This window comes from Heteronotia binoei, chromosome 9, assembly GCF_032191835.1.
Source record: "Heteronotia binoei isolate CCM8104 ecotype False Entrance Well chromosome 9, APGP_CSIRO_Hbin_v1, whole genome shotgun sequence".
In the NCBI taxonomy this organism is placed as follows: domain Eukaryota; kingdom Metazoa; phylum Chordata; class Lepidosauria; order Squamata; family Gekkonidae; genus Heteronotia; species Heteronotia binoei.
The window spans coordinates 7,717,188-7,741,759 of NC_083231.1; the positions used below are offsets into that span (position 1 = coordinate 7,717,188).

Below are 24,572 nucleotides of genomic sequence, written 5' to 3' on the forward strand. Positions count from 1 at the left end.
AATACAAATATATCTGGATAGAAACTTCATCAGAAATATCAAGCGTGTTCACAAAGGGACAGACAAGAACAGCACCCCCTGCCACCCCTGTACCTTCGTTTCTCTTCACTCTTGGTGCATGACGTCGCTGCCGACTGCTCCCTGCATTTCGTTCTGCCTTTATGCTGTTTGGAAACATTTTTCGGCTGTGCAGACGCACCTTGGGACTAAAGACAAAGATAACCAGAGTTTAGACAAATCTTTATAGCGACTTGTAGCAAAATGGATTGGGTTCAGTTCTGAGGATTAGAGGTGGTCCGAGTTCCCAGTCCAATGGGCTTGTCAGTTTCTCAACTTCCACACAATTGACAAATAAAAAAAAATACAGTCCACTTTGAGTGAAATAAGTGCGTACCCATTTGTCTGTTCCTTCATTTTATACTTGCATGCACAGCCTATTCAAATTCATTATACTGATTGTAATGTACGGAGTGACGACATGCCCTGGAACAACCCTCCGTCTGACCAGGTCCAATCCTGGCCAGTTAAACTTCCCACCACAGATCTTGATTGGCGGAGCGTATTAGCGAGCTACATCCGGGGGACCAGTGGGTTTCCACTGGTCGCCTCTGTAGCGTTCGCTGTGTTGTACATGAAGACTCAGGGCGGCTTACAGACATGGAAAGTGCCATGATTACAAGAAATATATTATCCAATAAAATACAATAAAATACATTAAATAATTTAATTAAAACCACAACAGTTAAGGTGCTATAATACAAGACAGTGTATATCAGATGGCTAGGTGTCACTTCAGGATTCAATCTTGTAGGCCATTTGAAAAAGGACAGTTTTACAGGCCTTGCGGAACTGATTATAGTCTCGCAGGGCTCGAACCTCCGCTGGTAACTGGTTCCACCAATGGGGAGCCGTTATTGAGAAGGCCTGCTCTCGAGTTGTTTTCAGTTTGGTCCAGGGATTTCTAAGAGATTTTGGGAGCTTGATCTCAGTGCTCTCTGGGGGATATATGGAGAGAGGCGGTCCCTAAGGTAGGCTGGTCCTCGGCCATAAAGGGCTTTAAAGGTAATGACCAGCACCTTGTAACGAACTCAGAACACGATTGGCAGCCAGTGCAGCTCCCGCAACCTAGGCTGCACGTGCTCCCACCGAGGTAGTCCCACCAACAGCCTGGCCGCTGCATTCTGCACTAGCTGCAGTTTCTGAGTTCGGTACAGGGGCAGCCCCATATAGAGGGCATTATAGTAGTCCAACCTCAAGGTGACCGTTGCATGGATCACTGTTGCTAGGTCGCCACGTTCCAGGAAGGGGGCCAGCTGCTTCGCCCTCCTAAGATGGAAAAAGGCGGCTTTAGCAGTGGCTGCTATCTGTGCCTCCATTGTCAAGGAAGGCTCCAGAAGCACTCCCAGGCTCTTGACCCTGCGCACTGGTATCAGCGACGCACCGTCAAAGGCTGGTAGGGAGATCTCCTCCCCTGGCCCGCCGCGACCCACGCAGAGGACCTCTGTCTTCGCTGGATTCAACTTCAGCCCACTCGACTTGATCCATTCTGCCACGGCTTGCAGCGCCCGGTCCAGGTTTTCAGGGACGTCGCCAGTCTGGCCGCCCATTTGACCCTCTCAGCCCTTCCCTTCCAGAGGCAGGACGCAACCTGGCTGCTTTCCATGCCTGTCCCATGTAAGGCCTTTCCTCAAGAGAACCGTGCAGAGGCTGTGTCAGAGTAGAATCCATGTTCTAAGAGTGGGAGTGGAAGAATTCTGCATTCTCAAGAGTCTTCCCCACTACCATACACGCATCAATCGTGACAGAGCCTATGCATGTCAACTGCTTGGACAAGGACAATCCGCTTCGGAACGTCTCTTGCCTAGAAAACCTTGTGGAGTTGCCAGGCTTGACCGTAGCGCCTGGAACCCTAGGCCCTGCCCCTGCAGACCTGGGAAGGCAAAGGCAGAGCGAGGGGATGGCCTGAGTGCTCTTTGGAGCCTGCTGAAGGCCAGCTTGGAGGAGCACACACACACCAACACCCCACTGCTCCTGCCTTCAAAGCAAGACCAGCGGGATGGGCCCCCTTCTCCTCTGCAGCCCACCTTCCCTTGCAAGAGAAGGTGGGCTTGGAGAAGCCAGTGCCTGATTAAACCCTGTGGAGGCCCCCAGGCAGTCAGAATCACCGGGCGGGGGGCTCACAAATCACCTCAGAGTCTGAGCACCTGCCCTGCCCCCCACAGCCCCCGCTGCAGCCTGCAGCCACCTTCTCCAAAGCCCCTTTGACAAAGCTGCAGGGAAGAGGTAAAGAGAGGCAAACTTGGCGACAACGCCAGCAGCAGCCGCACCAGGCAAGTCGGGCAAAGAGCGGCTCAGGTGCCGGCTGCTCCTGCAGGCTGGGAGGGCTGCAAGCAGGGGGGGAAGCTGGCCTGGGGCCCATAGGACAGTGCCTACTTGGCCTAATTGTTAATCCAGCCCTTGGAGAAGTGCACATGCCAACGCACCACCTGGCCACTCTTGCCTTTAAGGCGAGAGCGGTCAGGCAGGGAGCGCTCTTCTCCGAGCCTGCCTTCCCTTGCAAGGCTCGGAGGAGCACATGCCACCCAGCTGCTCTCACCTTCACAGGTTTGCGCAGACCCAGGAAGGTGAGAGCGGCAGCGGGAGGTACCCAGTAGCAGCCCTGTAGGCCAGGTGGTATCATGGGCAGCCACCTACTTGGCCTCCTCCTACATTCTGGCCCTGGGGTAGCCATAAGTCAGCTGTGACTTCAAAGAACTTCCCACCAGCTGCAGCATGGGAAACAGACGAAGCCCTGGCCAAATGGAGCACAGTGAAGAAAGAGAAAGACCCCTATAGGGATGGTAGGGTTGCCAAGTCCAATTCAAGAAATATCTGGCACTTTGGGGGTGGAGCCAGGAGACATTAGGGGTGGAGCCAAGATCAAGGCTGCGACAAGCATAACTGAACTCCAAAGGGAGTTCTGGCCATCACATTTAAAGGGACGGCACACCTTTTCAATGCCTTCCTTCCATAGGAAATAATGAAGGATAGGGGCACCTTCTTTTGGGGCTCATAAAATTGGACCCCCTGGTCAAATCTTTTTGAAACCTGGGGGGTACTTTGGGGAGAGGCACTAGATGCTATACTGAAAATTTGGGGCCTCTACCCCAAAAAACAGCCCCCCCCAGAGCCGCAGATACTCGCGGATCAATTCTCCATGATTTTCTATGGGAATAAATCTCCATAGGGAATAATAGAGTTTCCAGCAGCCATTTCCCTCCCCTCCCCGACCCCCCCCCCGCTTTCTGACGACCCTGAAGCGGGGGGAGGGCCTCCAAACCGGGGGATCCCCTGCCCCCACCTGGGGATTGGCAACCCTAAGGGATGGTCTCCCCTTTGCTGTCTGCCGCTCCCAAATCCAGTCCGTACACCGCAAAGAGAAATACTGGAGCGCTCATTTCTTTTGCTTTTCCGAGCTAGCCTGGAAGGTTGCTAATGGTTTTTAATCTCTTCTCGGAGAGTGTAGGTCTGAAGCACATTAATGTTAATGCACTCCCCGGGGGCCCCTCTTTCATCTCAGCCCTGATAACAAAGTGAGCTGAAGTTACACACAAGAACTGGAAACCCAAATGTTAGCGAGGATTCATATTTCCCCAGTTAACAGAAAAAAGACACATTCCCCTCCCACCCCTCCTTTGCGAATCAATCATTAATGAAGAAATTAAGCCTAGCACCGGAACTCCAGTCACGCTTATTAGGTTATAAAACTACCAGGGGGAGAATGTCTGACTCAGCGCCCTGCGAATGTCAAGGGTAAACTCAAATTCAGAGGGAGTGAGTCACACGGAAGATGGAGGCGGTCAATGGTTCCCCTGCCTTCAACCATCAGCTTCCTAGGTCTCCTGTGTGCATTCCACCCACTTTTGCCTCAGGTACATTCATTTCTTCAGCTTTAGTATTGAGTCAAAACCCTGCAAAACATTGTTTTCCCAGAAATAACAGCGGGGACAAAAAGGAGATGTTATCTACACCAGTGGTGGGCAAAAGTGGGCCAATGGAGTATCAGGGTGACATAAGAGGTTTACATGATTATGCCTGGGATAGAGAAGGCAGAGAAAGAAGTCCTTTTCTCCCTTTCTCACCATACAAGAACTTGTGGGCATTCAATTAAATTGCTGAGCAGTCGGGTTAGAACGGATAAAAGGAAGTCCTTCTTCACCCAAAGAGTGATCAACACATGGAATTCACTACCACAAGAAGTGGCAGTGGCTACAAGCATAGACAGCTTCAAGAGGGGATTGGATAAGCATATGGAGCAGAGGTCCATCAGTGGCTATTAGCCACAGCGTATTGGTGGAACTGTCTGTCTGGGGCAGGGATGCTCTGTATTCTTGGTGCCTGAGGGGGGCACAGTAGGAAGGCTTCTAGCCCCACTGGTGGACCTCCTGATGGCACCTGGTTTTTTTGGCCACTCTGTGACACAGAGTGTTGGACTGGATGGGCCTTTGGCCTGATCCAAGATGGCTTCTCTTATGTTCCTATGTTCCTTTGCCATAAGTACTTCCATGTTGGTTCAGAATCTGTAACAATATGCTCTTGTGCTTGTAGAAGCAGCTGGCTGTTTAATCATGCTCAGAGCTGTTTTTTTTTTTAGCAGGAACGCACAGGAATGCCATTCCGGCTAGCTTGACACCAGGGGGTGTGGCCTAATATGCAAATGAGTCCCTGCTGGGCTTTTTCTGCAAAAAAAAAGCTCTGATCATGCTTACTGAGTCTGCAAAACTTACAAGCAGGGCTTTTTTTTGTAGCAGGGACTCCTTTGCATATTAGGCCACATTCCCCTGATGTAGCCAATCCTCCAAGAGCTTGTAGAGCTCTTCTTACAGGGCCTACTGTAAGCTCTTGGAGGATTGGCTACATCAGGGGAGTGTGGCCTAATATGCAAAGGAGTCCCTGCTACAAAAAAAGCCCTGCGTACAAGTATCATTTTTCACCCTGAGATATTTGGTTCACTGGAGCCTTCAAGGTCGTGCTCTAGGAGACCATCGTCGTCGGTTGGAGGGCTTCGTTGGTAGAGAAAAAAGGTGTTTTTTACTCAAACAAAGCAACGGTCTGAACCAACCTATATATCTGCTTGTTGACCTGTGGCCCCTAAGTCTTAGCAAGACCTGGTCTTGTCTGACGCAGCTTTGTTATTGAATAAAGTTTCTATGACTGCATAAACACAGAGCTCACCAGGGCTGGAATTCTAGCAGGAGCTCCTTTGCATATTAGGCCACACACCCCTGATGTAGCCAATCCTCCAAGAGCTTGCAAAAAAGAGCCTTGCAAGCTCTTGGAGGATTGGCTACATCAGAGGGTGTGGCCTAATATGCAAAGGCGCTCCTGCTAGAATTCCAGCCCTGGAGCTCATCATTAATGTAGACTGTGCAGTACTTGACACAGGATTGCCCCAGCACAGGGGTCCGAGGTAGCTTCCCTAGATGCCCTGTGCCTGACCCCGGTTAGACTGGCCAGCAAAACAGAAACCGGAGAAGGCTGTGTGCATAATTCGTTCTACCACCACCACCGTCCTGCCACCTTCCCACCGAGATCACGGTCAGCCACTGCAGTTAAGGAATGACGAGGCAGGCTGCAGAACCAAACGGTGCCACTGAACGCCTCCTCCTCTCAGGAGCAAATTCTTTTTGACTTAAGTCTAAGCCCAGTACTTCAGCTTTACCACGCAGCGCCATGGGGCTCCTAGCGTAAAAGTAGACCTCTGCCTAGTGGATGCCTCTCATTTTATGGGACAAGCACAGCAAGCCCAGAATGGGATCACAAATCATTAGAACTGTTTCACTTTCTAACACAAATGGGCCTCTTTATTGCTGTGAAAGACTGGGTGACATCTTCCGATCCCAGAAGAGGCACTCAGGCATATGCCGAAATGCCATAAAAGTCAGGCCCTAAAGGCAACGTTTAGACAGCCTGATCTCTGCTCTCTCTCTCTCTCCTTTTCCTACATGCAAAAAGTTTATGTGCCTTGACGGAAATACTTAGGCAGTAAATCAGTGGCAAACGGATGTGGGGGAGGGGGAGCTTATTCCTTTCCCTAACCTTGCAAGAAGAAGAAATCCACAAAGGTGGATGTCAGAATGTCATACTTTGGATTGCTACCTATAGGAGGAATCACATACAAGTGTGGTACTGTCTGCATCTTTCAAGCCAAGGAGAACTGAGACAGTGGACTGTAAAGTGCTACCTTACAAGAGTGGTGTGAAATAACATTCTGATTTTGAAAGTACTACCTTACAAGAGTGGCGTGAAATAACTTTTTGATTTTTTCTATGGACGTGTAATGAATTTTGGTTTGTGATGGTAATAACGTAATCGGATCATTACGAAAGAAATTGCTTAAGCATTTATTTGCAACATAAAAATGCAGTTGTGTATTTCTAGTGTTTGCTAATGAAGGGGAGACCCCTGAATAATTATGAACACCCCTATAATAATAATAAATGAAAATATGGGTTTGTGCCTTCAAAAGAGAATGTCCGATGCAACATTGAGAGTGACTGTTAAGAGGCCCCTCAGAGGAGCTTCTGCTAAACTGTCAAAGCCAGGCAGCCTGAATGGGTGTGAGACGAATGTGTATTGATAACAGGAAACTCCTTGTTGAATAAAGATAAGCAGACACACTGGAATACTACAAGGGAGAAAGGGGAGGGGGGAAGTGAATCAGATAATGTGTAAGGCTGCAGGCTCGCTTTTGCTTCAAGCTGATGGTTTGAGAAGTGTCCGGGGTTCATTATTTTGGGGAGCCCTGATGTTCAAATGAACCTTGCTATTGGTGCCAAATAGTAAAATACCTCGTTTTCAATCAGTAAGTGTGTGCCTCGTTATTTCCCTGCTACACTAATCAGTACACTGCAGGTGTCCGGTTTGCCCACCTGAGGATTGGCGACCCCGTTTCTAGGCCTCAGCCCAAACCACTGCTTGGATTGAACAAGAAACAGCTTAAAGAGACCCGTTTCTTGACAGGCTACTCCTCTGAGTACCTTTTCCCCCTTTTCTGCACTTGAAAAGAGGTCTGAGACTTGAGGCAGACTAGATCCCAGCCTTGGTTGAGCCCCAGAGGCCCTGACCCTCTCTGTCCCCATCATTTCTTGCTCCAGAAGGTTCAGCCACTGGATTCTGCCCAGCTCTTCTGCAAAGAGACAGCCACTGTTTCACAGGACAGAGCACCTCGTGAAAGACAAGGGTCCTTCTTTGGGAAAGGGTTTTTAAAGAATTAACCCGGCAATGTATCAACAAAACAGTGCCGGGAAGAGGAGGGCAGGACCTTAAGTATAAAGCTTTACTTGTATCATTTCCATCCATTCTGCGTAGCCTAGGCTTGGTGTTAGGCCAACCCCAAATGAGCATTATGTGGCCGGGGGAAGCTATTTTTAATCTGAAGTCGTGCCCGAGTTAGAACTGCATTAGTGCCAGCACACCGCTTCATCTGCCAGGGAGAAACTAATGCCTGCTCCGTTCCGGTGCTCTCCGCTGGAGATCTCCTGCCCTCTGCAAAATGCGACCTTTCCCATATGGCTGGCGGGGGCCTCCCAGCTGTAAACATTCTCACCCACCTGAAAACGACCCCTCAGAGAATTCATATTGCTTGAGCTGCTCCCTACGCCTAGGCCATAGCTCCACTTCTTTGTAAAAACTATTTTTATTATTCTACAACGTATTATATCACTGTTTCATTTACTTCCCTCAAATAAAAGTCAATATGTTGCATCGTATTTCCACCTCCCCTCTCCCTTTCAAGACTTCCCCAGTGTTACTTACAATATAAAAGCAAAAAAGGTAATTTAACATTTTTTAAAAAACTGGTTAAAAAGAAAAAAGGAACTTATACTTCTTTTTGGTTATTACCTCATTCGATTAATGATCCAATAAGCAGTATTTCCAGCATCATTATAAATATCAAAGGGGATAGAGGGCACCCTTGTCTTGTTCCTTTACAAATTGCTATTTTCTCTGTCAAATCTGCATTTATACAAAGTCTTGCTTGTTGGTCAGTTGGCCTTTACCATTCTAACAAAGTCCTCACCCAATCCCAATTTCTCCATTACTGCAAACATAAAGTCCCAATGAACATTGTCAAAAGCTTTCTCTGCATCAGCGAAAAGCAAAGCTACTTCTTTTTCAGGATGTTTTTCATAATATTCTATTATATCTATTACAGTTCTGATATTTTGTCTTAATTGCCTTCTGGGGAGAAACCCTGCTTGTTCCTCTTTAACAAAACTATTCAAACACTGCTTCAGGCGTTCCGCTAAAATTCTAGCATATATTTTGTAGTCATTATTTAGCAATGAAATTGGTCTATAGTTTTTTACATTAGTCACATCTCTGTCTTCGTTTGGTATCAACGAGATTACTGCTTCCTTCCAAGTATTAGGTATCTTCCCATCTATTCTTATAATGTTCATTAATTTCTGAAGTTTTGGAAGTAGAGTTTCTTTAAGAACTTTATAATATCTTGCTGTAAAACCATCAGGACCCGGAGCCTTCCCTGGCTTCATTGAGTTAATTGCCACTTTGATTTCTTCCTTACCAATTGGATCGTTTAAGATCTTTTTCATATTGTCCGTTAGGGGTTTAACATTAATTTCCTGTAAATAGGCATCTATTTTCTCTTTTTCCACCATATGACTTTTATACAAATTTGCATAATACTTATAAAACTCTTTTGATTCCTTCCTGGTCAACAATTTCTTTGTTGCCCAAACTAATTTTATTAACAATTTTATTTCACCTTTTTCTTTTCATTTGCCAGGCCAAGTATTTTCCAGCTTTTTTTGCACTCTCAAAAGATTTTTGTTGAAGCCTTTTTAAGTTCCATTCTACTTCTTTATTTAACAAGTGTCTTAGTTGGTCCTGTAGAATTCCAATTTCTTTTAAAATCTTCTTTTCCCTTGGTCTCTTTATAAGCTCTCTCTCCTTCTTCTTAATTTCCTTCTGTATGTCTGTCATTTATTTCTCTTTAGCTTTTCTGTCTTTATTATTCAATGTGATTAAAATACCTCTCATCACCACTTTATAAGCATCCCACACCGTTTGATATTGAACATCCTTATTTTCATTTACTTGGGAAAAGGCTTTAGTCTCTTTTTGCAGAGATTCTACTACCCCATCTTTCTGCAGTAAATCTTCGTTTATTCGCCATCTTAAAGTCTTTTTGGTAGGTTTCGCAGACCACATTATTGGATTATGATCTGCTCTTATTTTTGGAAGAATCTCTGTTTTTTGTTGTAAGTCCCAAATTTTTTGTACTCCATAACATATCAAGCCTTGAGAAAGAGTTATGTCGAGCTGAGAATAAGGTATAGTCTCTAACTGTAGGATTTTTCTCCCTCCAAATTGCTACAAGATTTTCTTGCTTGGCTAATTCAAAAAAATACTTTGGTAGTTTACCTTCATTATTATTCTTCCCAGATCTATCCAAAATATTTTTAACTGTACCATTAAAGTCTCCCATTAACATGATTTGCTCATATGTCTCTTGATCAAGTTGCTGCATAATTTCCTTTAAAAAAGAACCTTTCGCTCCATTAGGAGCATACAGTCCCAATAGCAAAGTCTTCTTGTGGTTCATCATCACTTGCACTAGAATATATCTACCATCATAGTCCTTAAAAATCAATTTTGGTTCCAATTCCTGTTTTACATAAAAAAACCCACGCCTCTGTTTTTCTCCTTAGCCAATGAAAAAAATTCCATACCAAATTGCTTATTCCACAAATATTTGTAATCCAATTGTTTAATATGTACTTCTTGTAGACAAATTATGTTACATTTTTGCTTCCCAATCCAATGAAGTTGCCTTTCTTTTTTGTGGTGAATTAAGTCCATTTACATTCCAAGATAATAATTTGTAATCCATCATGGTTTTCTCTTTTAATCTGAACCTCCACATTCTTTATTCTCCACCAAAAACTTCTCCATCTCCTGAGTGCTTGTGATGGTAATCCTCTTCCCCTTGTATTCAAAAACCAATCTTTCTGAGAGAAACCATCTATATCTCATTTGACTCTCTCTCAATTGCTCAGTCAGTTTTTTATATAAACTTCTGTCACTTAAGACTTTCCTTGGTAACTGTTTCATAATTCTAACATCACTGCCTTCCACAATCAGCTTGCCTTCATACTGTTTACTTAGAATCCTTCCCACCAAGTCTCTTGTTACACATCTCACTGCCACATCTCTTGGTAGTTTATTTTTCCTTGCATATTCTGAATTGACCCTGTAAATATAGTCATAAAAGTAATTAGTCTCCTCAGGATCATCTCCAACATATTCAGCAATAATCCTTATTATGTATTTCCTTAAATCACCATCCTTTTCAGGCACACCTCTCAAACGTATCTGATTTTCCACTGATTTGCAGTCCTGCAGTCCTGCTTTGTCCTGCAATTTTTTAACAGTGGAATCCACTGTATTAATTCTTTCATCATGGTCTTTCACATTCTCTTCCACCTCTTGTATTATTTGGATACTGATTTAACCTCTTTACTGAGAACTTCTATGTCTTTTTTTAATTCCTTCTTACAATCACTTATAGAATCTTTAATCAGTTTAGACAATCTAGCTTCCATGGCATCCATCTGTTCTTTTTTATCAGCCTTTTTGCCCTCTTCTAGTGTCTTGGATCTTGTCTGTAATGGTTTTTGGGCTGACATTACTGCCTTCCCATTATAAATATAGGCTTTACAATTGAAGTCACCAAGTTCACGATGTTCCCAGACGTTATTTCCTGTAATGACTTGTTGATCTGCAGTTCTTCCACTCTTGGGGGGAGTGACCACAAAAATTCCAAACAATATCAGCTTTTGCCTTTTTTAAGCCTTATATCTGTTTCTCAGTCCAAGATTTCCCCCTCCTCCTTCTTCTTTATTATTACAAGTTGTTTATGTGTCCAGACCTTCATTTGCCTTCCAAATATTTCCCAATTTACTCCCGGAGCAACAGATAAAAATCTCTTTACCTTTGAAGTCCCGACATCAAACACACTGGTCTGTTTCTCATCCACGATTAATTAGCCCTTAAGAAGCTTGGCACACGTTGAATTTATGTCGATTTAACGACCCCAGATACCCTCTAAAGACGTTGGAAGCGGTTTTTCTCCAGAGACTCTTCAAAGCCAAAAAGTACCACCGCCCCTGGGATTTCTCGTTAGCCAAAGTACCTCTCCTCAGAACTTTAAGCATATCTTGGCCATCATCTTGCCTAGATGATGTAGACAGGAGGTATTAAAACACCTTCTCTGTCCAGAATAGAGGGTCTGGTGAGCTCCCCCACTGGAAAGCTTGTCAATTCTCCATGAAATCCAAACCGGAAACCGGCCATAGCTCCACTTCTTCTGGCTTTCTGTGGGCAGACACACAAAGAATGCAAACTTTGCTTCTCCGGAGACCTTCTTTGATACAGAAGATGCTGCTTTATATGGCACAGTGATGCATGCTCTGATGTCGAGCAGAGTAACAGTCTGACTCAGTTGCTGATACACCAGATCACTGGATTTCAGCCTTGGTTGCCCTATTCTCAGGCGTAGGGTTGCCAATCCCCAGGTGGGGGCAGGGGATCCCCCGGTCTGGAGGCCCTCCCCCCGCTTCAGGGTTGCCAGAAAGTGGGGGGAGGGGAGGGAAATGTCTGCTGGGAACTCTGTTATTCCTTATGGAGATTTATTCCCATAGAAAATCATGGAGAATTGATCCGCGGGTATCTGGGGCTCTGGGGGGGGCTGTTTTTTGAGGTAGAGGCACCAAATTTTCAGTATAGCATCTAGTGCCTCTCCCCAAAATACCTCCCAAGTTTCAAAAAGGTTGGACCAGGGGGCCTAATTCTATGAGCCCCAAAAGAAGGTGCCTCTTTTCTTCATTATTTCCTATGGAAGGAAGGAATTGAAAAGATGTGCCGTCCCTTGAAATGTGATGGCCAGAACTCCCTTTGGAGTTCAATTATGCTTGTCACAGCCTTGATCTTGGCTCCACCCCCAATGTCTCCTGGCTCCACCCCCAAAGTCCCCAGATATTTCTTGAATTGGACTTGGCAACCCTACTCAGGGGCCACCTCTGACTCAGAGAAGGCAATTAGAAGAAATCTCCGGCAGAGCCCTGCCCCTCCCCCCCACATGCTCCCTTTTGGATTTTTCTCTCTCGTGCAGGGCGGCGTGGAGGAGAGGGCGGCGGGTGGCGCACAAGACTGCTGCCGCACTGCCACTCGCCTCCTGCACTGCCTAGCCACTTTCAACCCAAAAGCAGTCGGGTGCTGCTAAAGCACCACGCTACTTGGAAGCTTCCAAGGAGGCCTCCAAAGAGCGTGGCATCCGCTTTCGGCTTAAAAGCGGCCAGGCAGCGCTAAAACACCGTGCTCTTCGGAGGCTTCTAAGGAAGCCACCAAAGAGCGTGGCAGCTGAATGGTACCTTCCAGCCAGGGAAGGGGCAAAGGGAGTAAGGGGGTTCTTCGTGGCAACCCCAGGTGGGGTAGCGCCCTAGGCAGCCACCTACCCCGCCTACTCCCACGCGCCGGCCCTGTCTCTGGCTTAACTCTTTTAAAATCATATTGTTGGATAGACAAATTGGGTCTCACAGAGACAGTAAAGCAGAACAGGGGATGAAGATACTCTAGGCAGACTGGGTCATGGTATGTGGAGTGCACATGAACTGAGGTTCTGTTGTGGACAAATAAAGCAGGAGGACATTAATATGGCAATAAATTTAGATGTGCAGGAGGCAACGTGAGGGAGGGGGGGATGGGGTTGGTCTTCCTCTGGGATCTGGCGCATAATTAGGTCAACCATCTGGAGTCTGTAAAATCCTGACATGAGACATTCAAATGAGCTGACTGAGAAAGTGCTATTTTAAAGGCTTGTGTTGACTGGATTCATTTAGAGGGGACCGTAAAATGGGGACATGGTGCTGGCCTTTGAGAGCTCAGCAGCAGGAGCACCTTACCTCTTGCTGCCTCTCGCTGGGCTTTCTGGCCAGATGTTTCAAAAACTCTGCATATTTGGCGATGTCTCGGTTTTGTCTGATGAAATCCTCTAGCCTTAAGACCTAAGAAGAAGAAGAAGAAAAGAAGTTATTGGATTTATATCCTGCCCTCTACTCCAAATTGCAGAGTCTCAGAGCGGCTCACAATCTCCTTTACCTTCCTCCTCCGCAACAGACACCCTGTGAGGTGGGTGGGGCTGAGAGGGCTCTCCCAGAAGCTGCCCTTTCAAGAACAACCTCTGCCAGAGCTATGGCTAACCCAAGGTCATTCCAGCAGCTGTAAGTAGAAGAGTGGGGAATCAAACTTGGTTCTCCCAGATACGAGTCCACACACTTAACCACTACACCAAACTGGCTATGGCTATGTCAGCAACAGAAAAAATAGTTTAAACCCCCCCAAAAAACCTACACATCATGGAAAGCGTATGCTGATGGACATAATCCTAAACATCCCCATCCTATTAGATAACAAAGCAGCCAGGTAATAGGATAAGAATGTAAGAACATAAGGGATGCCATGTTGGATCAGGCCAAAGGCCCATCCAGTCCAACACTCTGTGTCACATAAGAACATAAGAGAAGCCATGTTGGATCAGGCCAGTGGCCCATCCAGTTCAACACTCTATGTCACATAAGAACAGAAGAGAAGCCATGCTGGATCAGGCCAATGGCCCATCCAGTCCAACACTCTGTGTCACATAAGAACATAAGAGAAGCCATGTTGGATCAGGCCAATGGCTCATCCAATCCAACACTCTGTGTCACACATAAGAACATAAGGGATGCCATGTTGGATCAGGCCAAAGGCCCATCCAGTCCAACACTCTGTGTCACACAGTGGCCAACACCCCCCCCCAAAAAAACAAACTAGGTGCCATCAAGGAGGCCCATCAGTGGGGCCAGGACACTAGAAGCCCTCCCACTGTTGCCCCCCAAGCACCAAGAATACAGAGCATCACTGTCCCAGACAGAGAGTTCCATCAATAGATTGTGGCTTATGGCCACTGAAGGACCTTTGCTCCAGATGCTTCTCCAATCCCCTCTTTAAGCTGTCCATGCTTGTGTGGAGGCAGAATTACACAGAGCAATAACACTCATATTGGTTTTTTTCCAAATGCAGCCATTAGGAGTGTTCCCCCCCCCTGCCCTGTTCCTGAGGGTAAAAACCACAACATGTCTACACTTTTTTCACCCAAAGAAGTGAACAAAGTATGGTGATTTTTTCCCCTCTTCCCTTTTGAAAAAGCAGCCACACTGGCTGCATTCACAAAGTGGGGGAAACTAAATGTTTCATGAAACTAAGCATAATGTATGGTTTCATCCAGAAATCGTGAACCTGCACACTCAGAGGCAGTCATCCCCTGAATCCCAGTGCCAGGAGGCAAGATTAGAGGAAGGCCTCGGCCTCTCTGCCCTGTTGTTAGCCCTCCAGAAAAACTAGTTGGCTTCTGGGTGAGACAGGATGCTGGACTAGATGGACCACTGGTCTGACCCAGCAGGGCTCTTCTGAAGTTCTTAGGAAGGCCTTGGCTTCTGTGTCCTGTTGTTTGCCCTCCAGAGGAACTGGTTGGCCACTGGGTGAGACAGGATGTTGGACTAGATGGATCACTGGTCTGACTCAGTAGGGCTCTTCTGATGTTATTAGGAAGGCCTCAGTCTCTGTGCCCTGTTGTTGGCCCTCCAGAAGAACTAGTTGGCTTCTGGGTGAGACAGGATGCTGGCCTAGATGGACCACTGGTCTGATCCAGCAGGGCTCTTCTGAAGTTCTTCTGAAGGCTTTGGCCTCTGTGTCCTGTTGTTGGCCCTCCAGAAGAACTGGTTGTCCACTGGGTGAGACAGGATGTTGGACTAGATGGACCACTAGTCTGATCCATCAGTGCTCTTCTTATGCTTTTATGAAGGCCTTGGCCTCTCTGCCCTATTGTTTGCCCTCCAGAGGAACTGGCTGGCCACTGGTTTAGACAGGATGCTGGACTAGACGGACCACTGGTCTGATGCAGCAGGTGTCTTTTGATGTTCTTTTATCTATTTATTTACTTACTTGAAATGGCTTACATTGTTTCTCCTTTCCTCCATTTCATCCTAACAACAATCATAAGAACACAAGAGAAGCCATGTTGGATCAGGCCAGTGGCCTATCCAGTCCAACACTTTGTATCACACAGTGTGGCTGAAACCCAGGTGCCTGCAGGAAGTCCACCAGCGGGGCCAGAATTCCAGAAGCCCTCCCACTGTAGCCCCTCAAACCTTGAGGTCCATCAATTTTGTTGTTGTTCAGTCACACAGTCGAGTCCGACTCTTTGCGACCCCATGGACAAAGTCACACCAGGCCCTCCTGTCTTCCACCATCCTCCAAAGTCTGCTCAAATTCGTGTTTGTTACATCAGTAACGCTGTCCAGCCATCTCATCTTTTGCCATCCCCTTCTTCTTTTGCCTTCTGTCTTTCCCAGCATCAGGATCTTCTCCAGTGAGTGCTCCCTTCCTACTGGGTGGCCAAAGTATTTGAGCTTCAGCATCTGACCTTCCAGGGAACAGTCTGGGTTGATTTCCCTTAGGACTGACTGATTGGATCTTCTTGCAGTCCAAGGGACTCTCAAGATTCTTCTCCAGTACCAGCTCAAAAGCATCTTTTCTTCTGCGCTCGGCCTTCCTTATGGTCCAGCTCTCACAGCCATACATTACTACTGGGAATACCATCGCTTTGACTACGCAGACTTTTGTTGGCAGGGTGATGTCTCTACTTTTTATTATACTACCCAGGTTCGCCATAGCTGTCCTCCCAAGGAGCAAACGTCTTTTAATTTCATGGCTACGGTCACCATCTGCAGTGATCTTGGATCCCAGAAATGTGAAGTCTGTCACTACTTCCATGTCTTCCCCTTCTATTTGCCAAGGTGTGTTGGGGCCAGATGCATGATCTTAGTTTTTTTGATGTTGAGTTTCAAGCCTACTTTTGTGCTCTCCAAGGTCCATCAATATCTTGTGGCTAATAGCCACTGATGGACCTCTGCTCTTGTGAAGTAGGTTAAGGGGAGAGGGTGTGACTGTCCCAAGGTTGCCCAGCAAGCTACCATGGCGGGGAGGGATTCAGACTGAATCTGCCAGATCTATTTCAACACATACACACACTGTACTGGCTTGAAAATAATGTTCTGGTGGACTGGATCCATTACACCTGACCCTTCTCCCTCATATGTACCTGCTGCTCTGAGCTACCAAATCAACAACCTGTGGGTGGACTTTCTTCTCACACTTGCTTGTGCACGATCCTTCTTTCACATTTCTATCTCTCTCCCACGGCCTTCTTGCCACTCTTTCCCTCCTTTTACCGCCTTTCACTTGGATATGCTGGTCCCAGCCCTCTTAGTCACTTCCAATCTTGCATGGAATTATTGACCAATTCAGTTTGTTCTAAAACCGACACACCTTCATGGGAGACAGACATGGGAGACAGATGGCAACGTTTTTGTGTCTCCAATCACTTTTAATGCCAGGAAATAAAGCCTTCTCTTTAAGAAGTTTTTTAAAAATGGGGACGGGAGGACAGTGCCTTAGAGATGCCACATATCTTCCTCTGGATCATATATAAAGCTGCATTTTAAAAAATACATTTCATTCGGTTGATTTATATGGATAATACTTTGCACTGGATCAGACCAGTGGTCCATCTAGTCCAGCCTCCTCTCTCAACCAGTGGCCAATCAGTTCTACTGGAGGGCAAACAACAGGGCAGAGAGGCCAAGGCCTTCATAAAAGCATAAGAAGAGCACTGGTGGACCAGACTAGTGGTCCATCTAGTCCAGCATCTTGTCTCACCCAGTGGCCAACCAGTTCCTCTGGAGGGCAAAAAACAGGACACGGAGGCCAAGGCCTTCAGAAGAATTTCTTGGTGGTCCTTTGACCATAATAAACTTGATTGATTGATAGATCCAAGTAGGCAGCCATGTTGGTCTGAAGTAGTAGTAGAACAAAATAGGAATCGATTGCACCTTTAAGACCAAATCAGTTTTATTCAGAACGTAAGCTTTCATGCACATGCACACTTCTTCAAAAGAGGAATGAGGTACAGTAAGCAGAGCAACATATAGCTGGTGAGGTTTGGAATGCAAAGTGGTACAAAGTTAAAATCCAATAACAGAACAGTAAAATGAACAAATGCAAAAAACCTTTGCTCTGGGTTGCATTAGCGTGGGAAACCATAAAACAGTAACATGTCAGAATGTGAGAATGCCTGTAAATTATTCTATTGCTAATAAACCCGGGTCAAATTGAGGGCATTTCTTTCCAAGAAGTTTTTCCTGTCCAACTAATTTACCTTTTAACATCTAACATAAATATATACATAAATATATACATGATTGCGCTGATATAGTATTCCATTGCCTTGATATAGCATTTGCTTGGTTTTCCCTAAGAAATACTTTTAAGGGAGGTAAGCATCAGGCCCATACTTTTGAAGTAAGACTGAGATTGTAAACTGGGAGGTAACAGCTCCATTCCCTGCTGGTCCGCTTGGAAACAAGTCCCACTGAGTCCAGTAGAACTTACTCTAAAGTAAGCATGGGTGGGATTTTGCCCTTGAGACTCAAATGGGCAAGAGAAAGTTCACATCTCTTCCTCTGCCTAGAAAATACAAACTGCAGACTCATTCATCTTCAGTTTGCCTCGGGGGCCACGTAGGAAAAAGCTTTTCACTCTCGAGAGCCAGTTTGGTGTGGTGGTTAAGTGTGCAGACTCTTATCTGGGAAAACGGGGTTTGATTCCCCACTCCTCCACTTTTAGCTGCTGGAATGGCCTTGGGTCAGCCATAGCTCTCTTATCTGGGAGAACCGGGTTTGATTCCCCACTCCTTCACTTGCAGCTGCTGGAATGGCCTTGGGTCAGCCATAACTCTCTTATCTGGGAAAACGGAGTTTGATTCCCCACTCCTCCACTTGCAGCTGCTGGAATGGCCTTGGGTCAGCCATAGCTCTCTTATCTGGGAAAACGGAGTTTGATTCCCCACTCCTCCACTTGCAGCTGCTGGAATGGCCTTGGTTCAGCCATAGCTCTCTTATCTGGGAGAACCGGGTTTGATTCCCCACTCCTTCACTTGCAGCTGCTGGAATGGCCTTGGGTCAGCCATAGCTCTCTTATCTGGGAAAACGGAGTTTGATTCCCCACTCCTCCACTTGCAGCTGCTGGAATGGCCTTGGGTCAGCCATAGCTCTCGCAGAGCTGTCCTTGAAAGGGCAGCTGCTGTAAGAGCTCTCTCAGCCCCATTCACCTCACAGGGTGTCTTTTGGGGGGGGGGGAGGTAAAGGAGATTGTGACCACTCTGAGACTCTGAGGTTCAGAGTAGAGGGCGGGATATAAATCCAGTATCTTCTTCTTCAATTTCCACTTGGCTTTGCCATCCCAAACCGGTCCTCCTAACTGTTACTAGCACTTTTAATGGAAAACACAGATGTCCTTTAAAAAATATATATATATTTTCCTTTGAAGTGTTAGCAGTAGAGCAGAGGTGGTGGTTTTGAATAGCAAAACCAAGTGGAAGTTGGATTAGCCCTTCTTGAATGCCTCAGCGTTTTGCATTTGATGGATGAAAAGAGATGCATGGTCTCGGACTGGTCTGTTTGAATCTAGCGAGCTTATAGCCAAGGCAAGATCTGAGCCAGGACGCTCAGCCTCTTTGCGTACCAGGTTTGCTGCACTCCCTTGGAGAAATCCTTTGGCAGATGGATTCATCTGTATAATGCAAATACAGTCCTAAGTAATATGCAATTATTCCACAGGAACAATCAGTTTTCTTCATTTCCCAGAGGAGTCTGTGTTAGTCACGCTATTTTACAGAATTTCCAACCTTGGCCCAGAGTAGACGGTGAACATTAACTAGATGTGATGCTACAAGAAGATACATCGCTCTGATGAGCAGTAGAGTCTCATGTGCCCGGATTCAGGTATTTTTTTGTAGCAGGAACTCTTTTGCATATTAAGCCACACATCCCCTGATGTAGCCAATCCTCCAAGAGCTTACAGGGCTCTACTGCAAGCAGTTGGAAGATTGGCTACATCAGGGAGTGTGGCCTAATAGGCAAGGGGGTGTGGCCTAATATGCTAAGATCTATTATCCATTTAGCAACCAGCACATCACCACACCTAACTGAGGAAGGGCTCAACAGGGTCACATGATGGAGGAGGGAGGAGTTCTCTTCCTGCCATTCTTTCTGCTTCTGACAGCCTCCTTTAGAGCTACTTGACAAGAAGCGTGCTCACCTTGACTGTCTTTAGCTATGGATGATTAGACAGCCAACTGATTTATATAGGGCCATCCATATTCATGGTAGAAGAGGAAGACAGCAGATTTATACCCGCCCTTCTCTCTGAATCAGTCTCAGAGTGGGTTATAATCTCCTTTATCTTCTTCCCCCACAACAGACACCCTGTGTGGTGGGTGGGGCTGAGAGAGTTCTCCCAGAAGCTGCTCTTTCGAGGACAGCTCTGCAAGAGCTATGGCTGACCCACGACCATTCCAGCGGCTGCAAGTGGAGGAGTGGAGACAGGGCCAGCTCGCCCACTAGGCAAACAAGGCGAGCCTAGGGCGCTGGCAGGGTGGGGGCGCCGAATTCAGTCTCCCCCCCTCCTAGGCAAACACCTAGTTTGCCTGCTCCCCAGCCTCCTCCTCCCTTCCTCCCCACCCCAGGTCTATTTCAATGCCTGGCAGGGCAATCAAGCGCCTCTCCCAGGCTGTCTAAAGGCGCCCCCCCCCCAACGATCAGCTGATCAGTGGGTAAAATTGCACTGCGAGCTCACTCAGCGCCCAGGCAGGCGAGCAGCAACATGAATGAACCACGACCCAAAAGGGCGCCATCACGGACTCCTCCCCACTTCCTTCCCATCCAGGAAGTGGGGAAGAGGGACACAGTTCATTTGTGCTGCTGCTCGCCTGCCTGGGCGCTGAGTGAGCGTGCAGTGCGATTTTACCCACCGATCAGCTGATTGGTTGGTCTTAAAGGTACTACTGGACTCCAGCTTTGCTCTACCACTGAGTCATAGCCCCCGGCCAATGAAAGCTCACTCTCATCCATGTAATCTTGGCAACAGGCCTGACATTCAGGTTTGTAGCGCTCCAGGCCACCCTCTGCCCCCCGCCCTCCTAAGTTTTTTCACGCGCACGCAGGCCAATCATGTCACCTCTTTGACAAGGGAGACGGCCAGGCAAAGGCGGCCCGAGGAAAGCCAGTGCAAGGGAGCGGGGTCCCTATTGTTGCACATAGGCGAAGTCCCCTTCTTTCCAAACAAAGGACTTCTCAAACAACGCAGGTGCAGAAACGATGCGCAGATCTCTTTTATTGTTCCTTTTTCACATTGATGCGGGAAGGAGAAAACAAATCCTTCACCCCCTCCTCCCTTCTCCTTCAAAATCCTTCCCCATAGTCACAACATCTTATACCTTCCTGTAAACAAAGGCCAACTTACAGAATGGCTACACCCGTCTTCGCCTTTGACATTCTGAATACATTCATTGGTCAAATAAGTCCCATATCCCAACTTAGAAGCGAGAGATTAATTGATATCACCCGGGGGTCACTAATCTGGACCTCCATGTCCCACTTTCCATACCTCATATCTGCGGTTTTTCCCCTCTTCCCTGTGTGACTCCAGTGTAGGCCTCTGGCCCAGCTCCAGAATGTGCAAGAACTAGGCTTCCCAACCCTCCCGCCCTGGCAGGGGACCCCAGGATTTCCAGCCTCTTCCCCCACTCCCCAAAAAAAACGGAAGCGGGGGGAGGGGGGGAAACGGCGGCAAGGAGTGTGGCGAGCCGCCCCATCTCGGAGCGGGCAACGCCGCTGCGCAGCTGCCGCCTCTTCTCCGCTTCACCGTAGCTGCTTCTCCGAGATGGGCTCAGGCTGAGCCCATCTCGGAGGAGCAGCTAAGATGAAGCGGAGAAGAGGCGGCAGCAGCGCAGCGGCATCGCCCACTCCGCTCCGCCTCTGAGGTAAAATCAGAGAAGGGGAGGGTGGAGGCAGGCCAGGAGCATGGCGAGCCACGAATCTGGGTCCTTCTAGGGGAGGGTGGAGGGAAGGAAGGCATTTAAAAAGTTGTGAGGTCCCTTTAATTGTGATGGACAGAACTCCCTTTGGAGTTCAATTGTGCTTGTCACACCCTTGCTCCTAGCTCCACCCCAGTGTCTCCTGGCTCCACCCCCAAAGTCCCCAGATATTTCTGGAATTGGACTTGGCAACCCTAGCAAGAACAGAGGGGGGGTGCAGGTTGACCTTCTTCGAAAGATAGGCTCCCAGAGGTAGAAAAGAGAGCTTACTTTCCACCGAAAGATGTTTACAGAACACAATGAAGATAACAAGTTTATGCTAAAGAAGAGACTTACTCTCATATCTAATATGCTTAGCAAAGAGTCTAATAGAAGCCCATAGTTCTTTTGTTCCCCCAGCCAGACCACTTCAGGCCTAGAATAGAGGGGGAAAGGCAAGTTATACTTTAAGGCAAGTTATGCAAGCATAATGTATTGAGTGTATTGGTAGTAATGGTAGTGATAATACTGGGAATATAATGTTAAGGGAGGTTAGTGCAAGTAAGTTCTATGATCAGGATTAGTGCAATTCTATCTGGCACTCTGTCTATGCTCTAATGCCCTATATGGCCGAGGACCTGCCTACCTTAGGGACTGTCTCTTCCAATATATTCCCCAGAGGGCACTTTGATCTGGTTCACAAAATCTATTGGTAATCTCTGGGCCGAAGGAGGCCAAATTGAAAGTCACCAGAGAAAGGGCCTTCTCGATTGCAGCCCCCCATTGGTGGAACCAACTGCCAGAGGAAGTGCGGGCCTTGCGGAACCTTGCCCAGGCCCCAGGGAAGCCTGCTTAGAAGTTACTGGGAAAAGCCTACATCTCCCAGGATCCCCTCTGACCCTCTTATTGGGTAGCAAGGGGTTTGGAGGGAAACAGGCCCAGAGAGAGGTGGGGCCTGGGAAGAGAATATAAAGGCCCAGCCCAGGAAGTGGGTGTTCTTTCCCTGGAAGACTGAGCTGGAGGTAGGCTGTGCCTGAAAAGCTTGAGCAGGGGAAAGTTCCCTCACCCAAGGGAAGGGGTGAGTGGTGGTTAGTAGTTTAGGGACTGTAAGTTCAGACGCGTTAGGACTTTTGTTTATTTTCCCTTCACCCTTTTACTGTTTTATGCACCTTGGTTGCTATATTGCATTGACCTTTTAATAAACCTTTTTTTCCCTGTTGTTAACTCTGCCAGGTCCTCACGCCCATTATTTGGCCTAAGCTAAGGGAGGCTTGGGAGGGTACTCTGGGCCTTCTCAAGGGAGACTCTTAACCCAGAGTGGTGGCAGCAATTGGTAAGACCCCCCTAGGCTTGCCAATCCCCAGGTCCCAGCGGGAATTCTTCAGCTTTCCCAGGCTCCTTCCTGCCCCCAGTCAGCTGGCCAGCGGGGGGAAGCCCCGCCCCCAGAGGACCATGTGCCTTTGCACCTCCAGGGGCTTCAGTCTCTGATTGAAAGGCTTCCTCTTGGGACGTTGTGTCTGTGTTGCTGTGAAGAAGTTGGCAGCAACTCGTGAGTAGAGAGGCCAATCCCCTGCTTCAGACTCGCCAGAAACGGAATGGCGGGGAGGGAAACGTCTGTTGAGCACTTCATTAGTCCCTATGTGGAGATCGATTCTCATAGGGTATAATGGGGAATTGATCTGGAGGTTTCGAGGGCTCTGGGGGAGCTGTTTTTTGCGGTAGAGGCACCAAATTTTCAGTATAGTATCTAGTGCCTCTCCCCAAAGTACCCACCAAATTTCAAAACAATTGGACCAGGGGGTCCAATTCTATGAGCCCCCAAAGAAGGTGCCCCTCTCCATTATTTCCTATAGAAGGAAGACATTGAAAAAGGTGTGCTATCCCTTTAAATGTGATGGCCAGAACTCTCTTGGAGTTCAATTATGCTTGTCACAGCCTTGTTCCTGGCTCCGCCCCCAATGTCTCCTGGCTCCACCCCCAAAGTCCCCAGATATTTCTTGAATTGGACTTGGCAACCCTAGACCCCCCCGAGTCGTGACGGGGGGAGATAACCTTCGATTAAAGGCTTGGTATATAAGCTATGTGCTCCCAAGGTCTCTTATTTTGGAACAGGCCAGACCAAGGTTGTAATTATTTATGAGGTAAGTAGAAATTGATTTTTCATAAATATTTGCCTAAGGCGAGGCACAGATGGAGATGAACAACCAATGTTTATTTAAAAGAAAAAAAGAGTATTTAACAGGGTAAGGATCTTGTGTGGACATGTTTCAGTATATAAAGTGAACTGCTTCTCAACTTAATCCCCAATGTTTACAAGCTCTTCCCAATGCAAGTCATCACTTAGAACAAATAAAAGGAAGTAATTCCTCACCCAAAGTGTAATTAACACGTGGAATTTATTGCCACAGGAATTGATGGTGGCTACAAGCATAGACAGCTTCAAGAGGGGATTGGAGAAACATATGGAGCAGAGGCCCCTGAGCAGCTATTAGCCACAGGGTATAGAGGGAACACTTTGTCTGGGGCAGGGATGCTCTGTCTTCTTGGTACTAGGGGGACCACAGTGAGAGGGCTCTTGGAGCTCTGGCCCCACTGGTGGACCTCCTAATGGCCCCTCTTTTTTGGCCACTGTGTGACCCAGAATGTTAAACTGGGTGGGCCATCGGCCTGATCCAACATGGCTTCTCTTATGTTCTTATCTTCTTTATAGCTGAGCCTCAGTTAATGTAGATAAACCCAGAGGGGAGATTTGATTTGCCTCTCACCAGACGGATTACTTCAGATTACCTCATGTCACTGGAACCTGTTTCCATAACAGACAGGATCTTCTCCAGGTTCATGGTTGCTCTTTCAACAGACAGAGCTCCTGTCCACACAACCAGTATACAAAAATTAGGCATGTCGGGCCTTTGACGGGACTCATTTGTCTCACTAAAACAAGCGTCAATCTCTAAATTGACCTCCCCCAACCTAAACACGTTAAAAAAAGAAGCTAAACTGACGTTCTTGTCCAGAGGCACAAAATCCCATCTGAGGAAAGAAGTTCTTCCTCCCTCTTTTGAAATTAGGGTTGCCAATCTCCAGGTGGGAGCAGGGGATCCCCTGGTTTGGAGGCCCTCCCTCCACTTCAGGATCATCAGAAACCAGGGAGGGGGGGGGGAGGGAAATAGGGTATAATGGAGAATCTATCAGTAGAGTTAAAGGAACCAAATTTGCAGCATGGTATCCGGTGCCTTTCCTCAAAACACCCTCCAAGTTTCAAAAAGTTTGGACCAGGGGGTCCAATTCTATGAGCCCCCAAAGAAGGTGCCCCTATCCTTCATTATTTCCAATGGAGGGAAAGCATTTAAAAGGTGTGCGGTCCCTTAAAACAGAACTCCCTTTGGAGTTCAATTGTGCTTGTCACACCCTTGCTCCTGGCTCCACCCCAATGTCTCCTGGCTCCACCCCCAAAGCCCCCAGATGCTAATTGTATTGGCCCTGGCAACCACATTTTAAATTGAGGCTTGTTCAGCCCCTCCCATCCAGTGGAGTTCTATGGGTTCTGGTTGGC

The 24,572-nt window shown here is 47.2% G+C and overlaps 1 protein-coding gene across 1 annotated transcript in view; it reads right to left on the minus strand.

Annotated features, from left to right (window-relative positions):
- The window catches only part of FAM184B (family with sequence similarity 184 member B), a 123,562-nt gene that overhangs the window by 32,702 nt on the left and 66,288 nt on the right, over positions 1–24,572 (minus strand). The window contains exons 6-7 of the mRNA XM_060247277.1: positions 12,969–13,070; positions 94–206 (exon numbers count right to left, since the gene is read on the minus strand). Of these exons, the coding sequence (XP_060103260.1) occupies positions 94–206; positions 12,969–13,070 (215 nt within the window). The remainder of the gene's footprint in view (positions 1–93; positions 207–12,968; positions 13,071–24,572) is intronic.